At 42.1% G+C, this 16,112-nt stretch overlaps 1 protein-coding gene across 1 annotated transcript in view; it reads right to left on the bottom strand.

The window, feature by feature from the left end:
- The window catches only part of RELL1 (RELT like 1), a 63,021-nt gene that overhangs the window by 21,928 nt on the left and 24,981 nt on the right, over window positions 1-16,112 (bottom strand). Inside the window, exons 2-4 of the mRNA XM_038533506.1 lie at window positions 10,856-11,080; window positions 8,270-8,341; window positions 699-756 (exon numbers count right to left, since the gene is read on the bottom strand). Of these exons, the coding sequence (XP_038389434.1) occupies window positions 699-756; window positions 8,270-8,341; window positions 10,856-11,080 (355 nt within the window). The remainder of the gene's footprint in view (window positions 1-698; window positions 757-8,269; window positions 8,342-10,855; window positions 11,081-16,112) is intronic.

The raw sequence follows: 16,112 nt of genomic DNA, 5'->3' as shown, positions 1-16,112 counted from the left end.
CCTCATGCCCCAGGCTCCATTCCCCACTAGACTGAGCCCTCTGTGCCAAGGATCTGTGAATGCCCAGCCCCAGCACTGAGCAGACATTCAATAAATGCTTCTTGCTGAAGAAACAAACAAACAAACAAAAACTATATAGGAATACAGTTCTCTATAATTCATTAAAAGGGAATATAATCTCAACAACCCAACCAGCCTGATTTTCGCTTCATCGTCATTATTCGCGGACGGCTTTCAATGTGCCAGGCCCCATGTCTTCCTTACAATAACCCAAGGAAGTGGGTGCAATAGTTATCTCCATTTATAAATGATGGAACTGGAGCTCCTAGAGTGGAGTTAACTTGCCCACAGAGAAATGGTCACTATGTGGTGGAGATGGGACTCAACCGAGGTGCCCAACTGCATGGCTGTTATTTCTTTGTCATATCTCCAACACCGCAATCCTCAGTTGGGGCTGAATTCGCCCCAGGGGGCACTGATGATGTGTGGGGACGTTCTGGGTTGTCACAAGAGGACACCAGCATCTAGTGAGAGGAGCTCAGGAGTGCTAATAAACACCCCACGATGGGCAGGACAGTTGCCCACAGCAAAGAATTATCTGGCCCAAATGTCAACCAAGCCAAAGCTGAGAAATCTGCTCCAGTAGATAACTGGGGGGGAAAAATAAGTGCCACTAAATAGAGGGGAGAAGTGCTTACCTTTCAGGGTCCCCCAGGCTGTTATCTGCTACCATTGCCTTTAAAACATCAACGTTTGCTAAGGAAAAAAAAAAAGAAAGCAAAGAATTAAAAAGAAGTGAATCACACAATCACAGAATGATCACATCAGAAAAGCTGTTGGAAGGAAAATAAGAGAAAAGCTGTTGGAAAAACATCTGAGTTCCTTCAGGTCACGGGGTCCTGGGGTCCCGGAGAAGGGAGGGTTTCTCCCAAGGTAACCCCTCGAAATGGCACCATCTGCAGAAAACTTTCAGCACGCAAGAACTTAGTATGAGTGACAGAGGATCCACACAAAGGAAAGCAGATCACACCAGAGAGCTGTGCTTCCTACATATCATTCCAATATAACACAGAAAAATACATTTCTTTCCCCCTCCCAAACTACAGGGAAATTTACATGCTGCTTTCCGCTGCATTCAACTCACTTTGCCAAATATGTAGTGAGATGTATGTCTCAAGAGACCTGTATTCTGGGGCACGTGGGTGGCTCAGTGCTTGAGCATCTGCCTTTGGCTCAGGTTGTGATCCCAGGGTTCCGGAATCGAGTCCCGCCTATAATTCCCCCCACAGGGAGCCTGCTTCTCCCTCTACCTATGTCTCTGCCTCTCTCTGTGTCTTTCATGAAAAAATAAATATAATCTTAAAAAAAAGAGAGAGAGAGAGACCTGTATTCTAACAACTTGCATGTGCCCCAATGATTAGCCTTAACCTCTGGATACCCACATTATTATCAAGTCTATCCCACATATAATCAGGGATGTGAGAGAGTTAATTTTCCAGGTGCGCCATTTGGCTTAACTCGGCTTCAGGACCATAGAAGATCTTAACTCTGACCAGATACCTTAAATTTTCAAGAGTTGGTCACACATACAGGTTACCTAATAGGGACTGAATCAAACCAGACTTCTAGTGTTAATTTTTTTAAGGTCAGGAGTAGGCTGTCAACCAAAGCAAACTGAATCTAAGCTTTTTGAGTCCCCACTCCACACTCCACCCCCACAGACACACATGTTCTTTCTGTCTCTTACAGGGTGGTCAAACTCTCAAGGATGAAAGACTAAGTGAATGTTCAAGTTTCTCTCGGATATTCAATTGGCAAGGCCAAATGTTATTACTGACTGCTAACCTTTTGATTGATTTTTTTAAGTGCTGTTCTCATGAGGAACCACAAATTCTCCAGAGACAAAAGAATAAAAAATCACTATTTGCCATGGGAGCCAACAGCAACATTTAACATTTAACATAACAAATGACATCCCTAGAGAGGAAAATTAACTCTAGCTCCAACACTACTGCTCTTAAGTATTAACAGTTACAGGTTTATATGGTGCTTCTCAATCTTTTAAAAATTAAAGGATTTTTAAAAATATTTTATTTATTTACTTGAGAGAGATCGAGCACAAATGGGACGGAGGTAAAGAGGAGAGAGAGGGGGGAAAGGGCAGAGGGAGAAGGAGAAGCAGACTCTCTGCTGAGCAGGGAGTCCACGGGGTTGGGTTCGATTCCAGGATCCTGAGATATGACCTGAGCCAAAGGCAGCTGCTTAACCGACTGAGCCACCGAGGTGCCCCAAAATTTAAGTTTTTTAATTTAAATAATTATTGCTCCACCCAGGAGCCTTTTGCAACATCTTTTTCCTAATCACCCCCTTGTGAAATTATAATACTGCAGACAGATATCTGTTTATGTCCTGTACATATAGTTATGCTTTATGTATAAAATAATAAGGGGTTTTTGCCCCCATGATCCATTTTCCCCCTTTTTAACCCTTGCAAATGCATAGGTTTTTTGTTTTTTTTTTTTTTAAAGAACTATTAACACAGCATACCATCTTTTCTAAAAGAAATATTCTCTTTGGCCTTCATGACTCTCTATGACAATGTCCAAACACATTCCCTAACACATGTTCTGACCTACATAAGACTCCTGTCATTACTGAAAAAGTGCTGAAATGATTGGCAGTTGTCTTTTCCCACACCACAAAGGCAAATTTAAATATAATCTAGTGATGCCAGTCATTTTCCCTTTTAATTAATAAGGACTCAGAAAATTAATTTTTGTTTAGACAAAAGGTTTGGGACTACATCCAATAATTTGCCAGTTGACACTTATTCTCTCTCTACCATCATTTACTATACTTGGAGACTATAAACATTAAAGACGGGAGACAACAACAGAAGGCATGAAAGTAAAGAAAGCAGTAATAGCTCTCACTTATAAGAATGAGCTTTTTAAAAACAAAAGTTTAAATCATTGCCCTAGAAAATTAATCACTCCCTTAGAAACATGGGATCAGAAAACAATCAAGGAAGATTATTAAAATATATCAAAATCGTTCCTAAAACTGTTTTTTTTATAGACTTGTGTTGTTTCTTCTGTATTCATGTACCTCACCCTACCTCTTAGAAAAATTTTTAAATGGTCCCTTGTTTGCCATGAGTGAATTCTTTAAGAGTAGACTCGAGTTTCTGTGTCAACATCATTCACACCCTCCCTGTCTGAGGAAGGTTCGGTATGTGGGGTCATGTGGTTTCCTGGGTTGAGAAAACTTTCCACCATGCTTTAATTTGGTTGTAAAATTACAATGAAAGAGCAACCATCTGATTAAGTTCTACTGAATCTACATCTCCTCCTTGATTGTTACTCATAATAAGCAATAAAGGAAATGCTCCCCTGTACTTGTCTCCCTTCATGGGTTTCCAGAGAACGGGAGGAGTCAGTTACAGAGTAAGGAAAACCTGGCAAAAACAGGAGACATTTTCTAGAGGGTAATAATTTCAAAAAATGCTTCCACTCTTCTGTCCTGAATCTCTGCCTGACCGTAGATATAAAGCAGTCAAAAGCAGGCAAGAAGAATGTCCTGTTTTCTCTCCCACCACTCTCCCCTTCAAAGATTCCCTTGTGGGGCGCGCCTGGGGGGCTCAGTCAGTTGAGTGCCTGACTCTTGATTTCGGCTCAGGTCACAGTCTCAGGGTCCTGGGATCAAGCCCTGAGTTGGGCTTCCCACTCAGCATGGAGTCTGCTTGTCTCCCTCCCCCTCTGTCCCTCCTGCTGCTCTCTCACTTTTTCTCAAATCAATTTAAAAAATAAAATCATTTTTAAAAAAGGATTCCCTTGCAATCAAAGCAAATCCCCCAGGTGAGAACTATTGCCACTACCAAAATTAGAATACTGCTGTGTGCCAGCCACTTGGCCAAAGGCTTTACAGACCTTACCATGTTTGACTCTCCTGATAGACATAGAGACTGAGGCCCTAAAGCTTAGAGCTGACTGGCCAGCGTAATACAGCCAGCATGACGGACCTGGACACAAACCCTGGTCCATCAGACTCTAGGGTAGATGCTATAGACTCCAACGTTCTCCTTCTTACTTCTTCAATATCCGAACACTCAATGGTTAATAGTTTAATGCTTCACAGGATGTTTGCGTAATCATTATAGCAAGTCTCAGAGACGTACTTGAGAATGATAATTTATAATGGAATCCTTCTTGCCATAATATAAATTGAGCCTCAAGGTAAGAATTTCACAAAAGGATCCCTCTGCCTGATGTGAATAATGAGGAGCACCTGGAGAATAATCCCAGTACTCTTCCTTGTTACCAGATGACACAGGTTAAGGGCCCGGCAGAGAGCCTGAGCTATAGACTTGCTGGTACTTCCCAAATGCCCACAAAACTCAAGAAAACCCCAGGGACCACCCGTACACTCTTCAATTCAGTCTACTCAGAAAGACAAATTAAGTTAAGGGTAGCACTGTGGTTAATCCAAGCCTGGAGATTAGCCGGAGAATAATCAGTATGCAGGTCAGCTGATGACTCTATGCCCCTAGAGATTTATCTAAACTAACCTGATTTGCAACATTCAAGACATGATATATTTAAACCATAAACAAGAATGTCACCATGAGTACAGGTGAAATATTACCTCATTAGCCAAATGAAAAATGCAAAGCAGAAAACTACTCATAAATCATGATTGCAAATGTTTTTAAATATGCAAATTAGGCAAAGGAGACCTAAATAAACACGGCAAATGGTAATGGATGGTTAGTACTTCCATTTTATTCCTTTTTTTCCAATTTAAAAAAAAGGAAAATTAAATTAACATCAACAGGGAGGTCTAAATTGATACTAAGTTCAGAGACTGTTCATGACATAGACAAAAGATTAAAAATGCATTTGTTCTATAGAGGATTGAAGCCTCAAAGCAAACTAAAAAGCTAGGTTATAAACTGGGAAGAGACTTTTTAAGTATGGATCTAATTCTGCCCCTGTGGTCTGAGCACTGGCTGGAAGGCAGAGATGGCCATGTCTGGAAAAGGGTTTTTGGGGAGGTGAGATGTCTCCTCATGGCCAAGGAGAACCACCACCCATCCTCAGAGGTCATGCTCACAGGTAGATGAGTGAAGGCAGGGACGAGGGAAGAGAGGAGAGAGAATTGGGGATCAGAGGAGAGAGAAGGAAAACAGTGGCTTAGCTGTTTCTCTAATGGACCTACCGGTCATTGGTCATCAATGCAAAGGAAACAGAGGCTACTTTCCAAAAGGAAAGCACAGCATTACAACAGAAAAAAGGGACGCCTGGGTGGCTCAGTGGTTGAGCGTCTGTCTTTGGCTCAGGTCACGATCCTGGTCCAGGAATCGAGTCCTGCAGGGAGCCTGCTTCTCCCTCTGCCTACATCTCCGCCTCTCTCTGTCTCTCATGAATAAGTCAATAAAATCTTAAATAAACTAATTAATTAAATAAAATAGAAAAGGACTGGAGTGCCCGGGTGGCACAGTCAGTTAAGCTTTTGACCCTTAATCTGAGCTCAGGTCTCGATCTCAGGATCAGGAGTTTAGGCCCTGCATTGGGCTCCACACTGGGCACAGGGCCTACTTCAAAAAATAGTAATAATAATAAACAAAGAAAATTAAAAAGGACAGACCTCTCCGCCAACAACTGTGGGAGGTGAGGAAATTACACAGCGTACTTGTTCCAGCGCATCAAATGCTTCTCCTCTGCTGCCATGAAGAGAAGGGGCCCACTATGGGTGCCACCCTGCCATGCACTGGCTGTATGAACTCTGGGCCTCTGTTTTCCCATCTGCAAAATGGGATGGCAAAAGGGCCTACCTGCCTCCATAAGGTAGTTTTGAGAATTTAATGAGTTAATGCTTAAGGAGTTTTATCAACTATCACATCTGCGCTTTATCTCCTTGAAAGGAAGATGCTTTCCGTCCCACCCTCCTGACACCAGGAAAGAGATCGTAACAGCAAGTGGTTATGAACAGACCCTGGAGTCAGATGCTAGAGTTCAAATCTCAGCTCTGCCACCTGCCACCTGCCAGCTGCTGGCATGTGATATTCGCATTAGCCAAGCCCTGTGAGCCTCTCGGTTTCTCAGCTGCAAAATGGGAACCAAGTATCTGAATTGAAAGGTTGTTGGCCCCTAGAAAGCCCTTAGACCAGGCCTGGCGCACAGCAAACAGTGCATCCTAGGACGCTGTATATAAGAACTTCAGCTCCTACAAAGTTTTTGGTTTACTTATTTCTGATTCAACAGTCAGGAAGCCACCTCACCCCACACTCACTAAGTTAGCAATTGCTCCAAGCTTTTAGAAACCCCAGGCCCAAAGGTCCCCAAGGGCCCCCAAGCCGTGTGAGGTAGTTTCCAATGCACAAGGCACACCATGCCTCACTCTGTGTACCTCTGTAATGGCTGAAGTTTCCATGCCAAGAACATATTTGTGTATTTCTTGTACAAATTAAAAACCACTTTTTATGTAAAAGAAATGTGCACCCTCGAGTGTTGAAGAATAGCATCACCAAGTACTGGTCCCTGAAGGAAGGTCTCTGGAGGATGGAGAGCAAAATACAAGTGTTCCAATCATTTTTGTTGTTATTTTAAACACCATTCTATTAAGGCTGATTATCTGGTTTTACATCCTGTAGAAACTGGACGCCACAAATTATAAGAGAGGAGACGTAATGTTGCGTAGTTGAAAGAGACTCACACAGGGCTCTGCTGTTGACTAACCATGTGAACTCAACTACTAGAAGTCTTCATTTCTGTACCTGGAAAATGGGTATAATAATACCAACTCTAGAGGGATATCCTGAGGATTAAATGAGATTATGCACATAAAGCACACTGTAAAGAACAAGGAAAATTATGCTGAACCATTTAAAATTGTGTTTTCTCTCAATCAAAAATGCTGACCAACAGCCTGGGCCAGGCAGATGATCTCACTGACAGTGAGGATATCGGGGTGGGGACCCCCAGGGAAGGGCTGGGGGCAGAGGAACAGATATTTACTGAGCAGCACAGAGGCATTTTACCTTTTGGACAAATGGCTTGGCTGCATCAGCGCACACAGCAGCAGTCAGCTCGGACTAGAGCCCCAAGGAAAATGTTTTCTTTTCAATTCTCAGGAGGACCCCAAAGTATGGCGATCTGCAGCTACCGGGGATGTGGGCAAGGAGTTCCACACACTCCAAAAGTGTCCGAGGGCCTCACCGTGTGCACCTATGTGATGGTATCCTACTGAGCTAACAGCCAGTGTTTGGAACAAGGACCCTAATTTATCTAATCAAGATTCAATTCATCCTCTATTCCAGAAGATCGGAATTTAGAGTACACTTCAGAAGGGAAAAAATGGTTCCATCCACAAAGGTTAAACTTTTTAAAAGTTTGAACACTTCGGAGCAGATCACCAAACAGGCAAATCCGTAGAGACAGAAGCAGCAGGTGGCCACCAGATGGCTGGGGATGGGCAGCGGCCTGGGCAGGGACCACCTAACGGAGACCGAGTTTCAGCCTGGCCTCAGGACAACCTTCTGGAACTAGGCCGTGCTGATGGCTGGACATCACTCCCAACATACTTAAAGCCACTGAACTGTACATTTAATGACAACTTTTTTATGTTTTGTGTATTTTACCTCATTTCTTTTTTTTTTCTTTTTTTTTTTTTTATTTATTTATGATAGTCACAGTGAGAGAGAGAGGCAGAGACATAGGCAGAGGGAGAAGCAGGCTCCATGCACCGGGAGCCTGACGTGGGACTCGATCCAGCGTCTCCAGGATCGCGCCCTGGGCCAAAGGCAGGCGCTAAACCGCTGCGCCACCCAGGGATCCCCCATTTCTTTTTAAGTACAAAAAAAAAAAGAATACACAGCATCTGAGTGCCTATTATACTAGGCACTTTATGTGCAAGACGTCACAACAATGCCACAAGGTAACTGTTATTTATTACCCTCCTTTGATGGAGGGGACAATGGAGGTTCCATGAGGTAAAGTGACTTTCCCCAAATCAAGGTGAGGCCAGGATCTGAAGGCGAGCCCAAGGATGGCTTTCTGCAACACTTAGACCTACTGACTCTTCGAAAACACACTTCTGCGAAACTCTCATGATCAGATAATCTGGAAGCGGACGTATTCGTGAGCTTAGGTAAAGGGTGTTGCCAATGACCAGATCCACAGGACAGGCCATACAAATTCTGACCCTTCGAAGCAGAGTTTTCAATAAAACATGAATACTAGACTGTTCTGGAACACCAAAACATCCATACCTTCATTTTTCATGATGTACTGGACAATCTGCCCAACGGTGTCACTATTTTCATTGACACTGTCATTCAACTCTGAAAGAGAAGGAGGAGCGGACAATGGGTTACACTCGGTCACCTCTGTCAAGTCAATGAGACCTCAGTGAACAGTCCCCAGAAACCTCGGCCGTGGCGCTAAGGGTCGAGGCTTTCTTCTTTCAGCCCCCAAATGCCTGACACAGCCCATAGTGACTTCCCTGGCATACCAAGGACCAAAATTATCCATCAACTTCCTCTCAAGTCCAAACACCCACTCACTTTCATGCATGTATGTCAGTCCTTATTACTACATTCCTCCCTCATCCTTTCCTTAAACCTTTAGGGGAAATGGGAAGAAAATAGTTAATCAAAACATAAGATCCTCCTTGGATTTTATTTTAACTGAAGACACACTATATAGAGTATGAATTTCTTTTTTAAATCGGGTAATTATTCATCCATGTTTAGAAGACTCTTCTTTTGTTTAAACACACTTCCAAATAACCTAAATTTTGGCTGTGGTGAGTTGTTTGCCCACAAACATGGTTTACTTTAGGAAATTCTATATATATGACCATCTCTGGAAAAAAAAAAAATCAAACCTCCACCCTGAAACTGTGTAATTTCAGGGAGGAAGGAAAAGGGAGGGTTGAAATATTCCACACCCTCATTTACAGAGAACAAATCAAGGTGTGCAATGTCCTATTCGTGTACCTGGAAAAGTGGCTTCTCCATCCACAGTCAGCTTCCTCCTCCATGAAAATGCACATTTGGTTGGACAGTGCAAACGCTGACTGCTAAGGCAGCCTACAGAGCATCTGTTAAGGAGGGGAGGAGGAGGCTCGCTTTCTGTTGACAAACACTCAGCTTTGGTTTGCTCATGAGCTACACATGACTCATCCTGCAACCGGGTTCTCTCTCTGCCTCAAAGGTCAGTGGGGGTGGGAAAAACCAACAGGCCAGCAGGCTGGCAAAGAATGAAGAAGCTCCCTCCGCTCTGCCCTTTGGGTTCTCTTGAAAGGTGACTGACTCCAAAGGTCCCTTTCTGCAAAAACTGCCCTTTGAAGAACTGAAAGAGATATGGAAGGTTAGCTACTACTCCTCATGGTCCAAGTCAGGAAACGTCCCTAAAGAATGTTGAAAAGAACATCTATGGAGAAAACAGGATTTTATCTCTTGGGTTTTCCCAAACACTACCCTAACAACGCCATATTAAGAAGAAAAGGTAAGACACCCTCAAATTAATACTAAGGCACCATTTCTTGCCATACTTTTACTGCACAGTTGACACCATTACTTACTTAATAAATATAAATGCCAATCACATAGATTTAAGATAGAACGCCCCCAGCAGAAGTAATATCACAAAAGTGATAAGAGCTATTTAAATTTCCCCTTATTAGATTCTCTCTCAATAAAAATAGTAAGGATTAATATTTACGGAGTCGCCACAGGTGCCAAACACCAAATGCATCTTCTCTCTAAATTCCACAATAATCCTACAGGGTGGAGATTACTGTCCTCATTTAAATTAAATTAAAATTTTAATTAAATTGGCATTAAAATAACTAAGATTAAATTCCAGTTAAATTGCACATAGCAGAAGTCCAGAGCATATGTAACTTGCCCAGAGCCACAAGTAATGAGCTAGTAGGTGTTTAATAAGTGAAAGCCAGGTTCCAGGTATGGTTACTACAAAATCTAGACTGACACGCCACCATACCACCTAGCGTTAAGATGGATCATTTTGGGGGCACCTGAGTGGCTCAGTTGGTTAAGCACCCAATTTCAGCTCAGGTTGTGAAATCGAGCCCCTTGAAGGGCTCCATGAAGAGTGTGGAGCCTGCTTAAGATTCTCCTCTCTCCCTCTGCCCCTCCACCGCCCCCTTTTCTCTCTCTCTCTCTCTCTGTCTCTGAGGGAAAAAAATGGATAATTTTGCTTCATAGAGCTGAAAGTATCTGTGACCGATTTCTCACTCAAAAATCACCTTAGAGGATCCCTGGGTGGCTCAGCAGTTTAGAACCTGTCTTCCGCCCAGGGTGTGATCTTGGAGTCCCATTATCGGGCTCCCTGCATGGAGCCTGTCTCTCCCTCTGCCTGTGTCTCTGCCTCACTCTCTCTCTGTCTCTCATAAATTAATAAATAAAATCTTTAAAAAATAAAAAAATAATAATCACCTTCACTTGGGCCACCTGCTTAGCTCAGTCAGTAAAGCATGTGACTCCTGAGCTCTGGGTTGTGAGTTCAGGCCCCACATTGGGTGTGGGGACTACTTAGAAATAAAATCTTAAGAAAAAAGAAAAGAAAAGAAAAGAAAAGAAAAGAAAAGAAAAGAAAAGAAAAGAAAAGAGAAAGAAGAAAAAAGAAAAAAGAAAAAAAAAGAAAAAAAAAAGAAAAAGAAAAAGAAAAAGAAAAGAAAGAAAAGGAAAGGAAAGGAAAGGAAAAGGAAAAGGAAAAGGAAAAGGAAAAGGAAAAGGAAAAGGAAGAAAAGAAATCCCCCCACACACACACATCTCCATAAAAAGACTGCCAGTAAAAAAAAAAAAAAAAAAAAGACTGCCAGTATTTACCTATCTTTTCAACCTTCTCCTCTTCCACCTCTTGCTCGGCTTCTGTTGTACAACGATAGCCCTTCTTCTTAAGCAGGTGACAGATGAGGACACCAAAGAGACCCATGATGAAGAACACAGGGACAAGGGCATACGCGATATATTCTGGGTGTCCATTCCCAGTATTGTTAGTGGGCTCCGGGGTCGTCTCTGTCCTGGAGTGCAACGTGTGGCTGCCACCAATGTCTACAGAAAGAAATACACATGGTTGCATCAGACGTCTGCCCAGGACAAGAAAAGCTTGAGGACCCGGGGAAATGCTCACATCAAATTGGAGTCTGCTCCCAAAACCCAGGCCATGCAGAGACCAGCGGGTCTGGCCGTACAGAGCACAGGCTGAGGGCCAGGCTTGGCTAAAAGTCCAAGTTCCCATCTTGCCCCGCTACTCATAAACTAAGCCCCACCCTGGGTCATTTCTTTAAAACCTCTCAAGCCAGCCTCTGCTGCTTCATCTGCAGCAGTACCCACACGGTGAGGAAAGCAGGCACAGAGTTCAGGTAAAGTGTCAGGCACAAAATAAACATAGAATCATCTGGTGGCCTTAGAGCCTTCCCTAAGCTTAGTGGTTAGGAGCAAGGACCCAGGTGCCTTGGGTTCAGGTCCTGACTCCACCACCCAGCAGCAGTGCAACACTGGGCGATAACTTAGCACCTCCATGTCTCAGTTTCTTGTGAAATGGGCATACTAATTAAACCTATCCACCCTTCTAGGGTGTTATGAAGATGAAATAAATGCACATAAAACATTTAGAACCATTTTTACAACATAATAAATGCTCAACTACACAGCGGGTACCATCTGAGGCACTTGTGATATATCACGGAGTAAGACAAAGATCCTTGTCTTCATGGAGCTTATGTTTTAGAAGGGCTTAGTATATTGACAGATCTAGAGTATGAAAAAGAGAGAAAAGTACAGGATGGTGTCAAGATTTGGGCCTGGGGTGCAAACATATAAATGGAAGCATATGCATTTTTTGTTCATTCACTTATCCTAATTAAAATTTATCATATGTCCATTAGGTGAAAGGCATAAGGCTAGGAACTGGATACAGTGATAAACAACATGACTTGGCCAACAACATCTTAGAGCATGTAGAGAAACATCAGAAATGATCCCTAAACAAAACACGTGGGCAGATCATCACAGACTGAGAGAAATGCAGTCAAAAGTATACCCAGGGCAACAGGAGAAAAGGTAACAGTGAGGACCTAGTTTATGACTTCAAAAATAGGGCAGCTAGGAAGGGGGCATCTTTTGAAGAAAAGGAGAAATTTGCTTGTGGACATGTCCAAGTATCACATGGACTTATCACCAAAGGTGCCAACAGATCCTAAGAGGTCCCTACACATGGGGACCTGAATCTTCTCTAGGAAGGAGGGTGAGAAGCAGAGAACCTGGTGCGGACATCAGGAGACATGATCAACAAAGACAAGAGACAAAGAGCCAACCAACTACATAGAAAACCAGCAAGGTACCAGCCCACAGACACAAAATGAGAAGAGAATTATCAAATGAAGGTCAGGTAGGATGAGGAGTAAAGAAAAACGTGATATTTGATCGAAATGAAGTGGCATGATTTGGAATACTCAGGTTCTCAAATGATGAAACGAAGTTCTCTGCATCAGGGAGATTCCTGATGTTACTTAAGAAACCCAGAAACTGGAAAACTAGATACATTTAATTACAAGCTCTCTCAAAGAGTATTTTGATTAAAAAAAGAATCTACATGGCAATGATCGTATGGGGCAAATAGAAGGCGTGAAATAACCACATTTCATCACTGCAGCAAATAGTATTCGACAGAAGCCCAATCTGCAAACCAGAGGCTGTACAACAAAGGGCTATCAGTAGTTCATGTGGAAATACCCATTACCTTTGAACAGGAAAGGAAACTGTTGGTTTCTTAGGTTTGTAAAAGGTTGCATTCATTATTTTATCACACAATCTCTAGAATTGGGGATAACCTATATTTTTTTTCTGATTATTCTTCCAGGAATCAATATATTAAATGAATGAACAAATAAAGGGAAGCACACACCCACACCACACACACACACACATACACACACACACACTTCCCTAACCATATGCAAATATGTCATCCAATTTAGGATTTAATGGCCAGTTTTTTAGCAAAAACCAGAAACCTTTCTTTAACGTCCTTTACAATTCTGAGTCTTATTAATTAATTCCTTTTTAATAACACATATTCCATGCAACAGGAATAGTTGAAGCAGACAACTTCTAAGACTGAGAGAGTTTTACTCCGAGTCATGGCCTGTTTCAATCTGGAGGTGATAACCAATTCTCTTTGGGGGGAGGGGGGGCACTAGGAAGACAGAGGAAAGCGGAGAGGCTCGGAGTTGAAGCCAACAGTCCCTCCTGAATCAGGTGGTTGAGAATGTGTCTTCATTAATTTGACATGCAGCAAACCCTTGCAAACACTACATATTTAGAGTCCATGATTTATAAACAGTATCAGTCACTTAATCTCATGTAATTACTGTACCATGGAAAAACTGAAGGAGATATGAATCTAAATTAGTGAAACATGAATTACAGAGAGATGCCATATAGCACTGAAGTTACAAGGTCACACTGCCTGGCATAAATAACAGCGTGGCCACATACTAGGTACGTCACCTTGGGCAAATTATTTAACTGCTCTGTCCTCAGTTTCCTCATTGTGAAACAAAATCAAATGACTGTACCTTTCTATGACGATTTTAAAACATGGCCCCAAATCTTTTGATTCTCTTCCAATGGAAAAGTCTGTATCTCCTCCCCTTGAATATATCTTCTGGGCTCCACCCGGCCAATGGAGTATGTTGGAGTGATGCTCTGTCAGTTCCCAAGCTCCAGGCCCTAAGAAACCAACAGCTTCCACTGCCTGTCACTCAGGGCACTTGCTTTTGGAACACAGGCACCATGCTGTGAGGAAGTCCAAGTGTCCCCAAGAAAAGAAACCAATCATAGTCGTCAACTTGCCAACTATGTAAATGAGCCATCCTAGAAGTAGGCTCTATGGTCCCAGCTGATGTCACGTGGAGCAAACGTGAGCCGTTTCTGATGAACCCTGCCCGAGTTGGAGGTTCCTAAACAAAACGAGTGACTCTTGTTTTAAGTCACTAAGCTTTGAGGTGATTTGTTATATACCAATAGTAACCAGAAGACTACGTCATGGAGTCATTATAAGGATTAAATATACTAATACATAAAGCACTTGGAAGAATGTTTAGGAAGAGATAAGCGTCGTAAAAGTGTTTAGTCACCAGCTTGACAGAACTGGACTATCCACTAGCCACAAGAAGCTCTTCAAATTTAAGGCAACTAAAATCACAAAGTAAATATTCACAAATAATGCCTAAAAACATTTGTTAGCTTAGGTTAATTTAGCTTTCCTTCAATTTATGCTAATAACTTGTTTAGAGACACTGGCCATCTTTCTCCTTCACCCCCAGTTGAATCATATCTGAATTATAAGCAAACTGTTTGAGCCCAAATTCATAGCAGGAGTTGTTGCTGCATTATTTATAAGTCAAAAAGTGGCAAAAACCTGACTGTTTTGACAGTGGAATAATAAGAAAATATCTAACTTAATCATTGTCTACCCATTTGATGGAATAATATGCATCATTTAAAACTATTCATAAAGATTTTGCAAAGGCATGAGAAAACACTGAAATTACGACATTGAATTCAAGAAACTTAACTCAGGGGTGCCTCAGTGGCTCAGTCAGTTAAGCATCCAGCTCTTGATTTTGGCTCAGGTGATAATCTCAGGGTCCTGAAATCGAGTCCCACATTGGGTTCCCTGCTCAGTGCAGAGTCTGCTTGAGATTCTTTCCCTCTTCCTCTCTCTGCCCCTTCCCTCACTCTATCTCTAATAAATAAATAAATAAAATCTTTTTAAAAAAACGAAAAGCTTGATTCAACATCTTACTTGCAGAATGGTTCAACTATTTTAAAAAATGCATAAAGGCATAAAATGTACAAAGCAATGACCAAAATATTAAATGATTCCAGGTAACTGAATAATGGGATAATTTTAAATTTTATTTTTATACTTATCTACAATTTTGCAAAATTCACATGTATTACTTTTGTACCAAGGTGGTAGAAAGACAAAGCAGAGGTTGTCAGTTGGGAATCAAAGACCCCTTTGAAAACATATGCTACTATGAAGGCTCCTATTCCAAAGTTTTGCCTCTAAGTTCTATGGGCTCTGAACCCCAAGTTCATAGAAGGGCAAGTGACTTGATCAGGATAATGCCCACGTTTCTGCATGATGAGTCATATGGCAGACATAGATGCCATTCTCTGAGATGGGAAATAACCTGAAGAAAAAAAAAAAGGAAGTTTGCTTGGTGTTGAATTTTATTTCCTCCCAATTCAAATGCTGAAGTACCCCAAGTACTTCAGAATGTGATCTTACTAAAAGACAAGGTCCTTACAAAGATAATCAAATTAAAATGAGATTATTTGAGTGGACTCAAATCCCATATGACTGCTGACTTTATAAAAGGGAAAATTTGGAGGCAGGTGGGCACAGAAGGAGAATACCATGTGAAGATAAAGGCAGAGATGGGATGATGCTTCCAAAGGCAAAAGGCGAAAGGCAAAAGAAGGCCAAAGACTGCCAGCAAACCACCAGCAACAAGGAGAGAAGCATGGAATAGATTCTTCATGGACCTCTGAAGGAAGAAACCTTCCCGATCTTGATCTTAGAATTAATTCTACCCTCCAGACTGTGAGATAATAAACTTCCCTTGTTTAAGACGCCCAGTTTGTGGTACTTTGTTCCAGCAGCCTTAGCAATATACGTGGCATGGAAAGGACAACATCACGAGCTCAGTTTTGAACATGTGGAGATAGAGGTAAGCGTATGGAAAGCTAAGCCTATGGAAAGGTAAGCATATTTCCACGACTAGTTGGAAGATATCCATTAAGCAACTGGTTCTACTCCACGAGGAAGCTGAGGAAGAAAAGCCAGGGCTCTCCTCTAGAATGTGGAGGATAGAGATTCCAGAAGGGATAAGCAGTCAGCGAGGTCAGATGCTGCAAGAGAGCAATTAAAATAGGAAGGAAATGGAAAATGGGGCAGCCACTATGTAAAACAATATGGTGGTTCCTCAAAAAGTTAAAAATAGAACTACCCTGTGATCTAGCAGTCCCCCTGAGCCTATTTATCCAAAAGGACTGAAATCAGGATCTT

The sequence above is a fragment of the Canis lupus genome, chromosome 3, assembly GCF_011100685.1.
Source record: "Canis lupus familiaris isolate Mischka breed German Shepherd chromosome 3, alternate assembly UU_Cfam_GSD_1.0, whole genome shotgun sequence".
In the NCBI taxonomy this organism is placed as follows: domain Eukaryota; kingdom Metazoa; phylum Chordata; class Mammalia; order Carnivora; family Canidae; genus Canis; species Canis lupus.
Note: the sequence above shows the minus strand (reverse complement) of the source record. Positions and strands in the feature narration are given on the sequence as shown.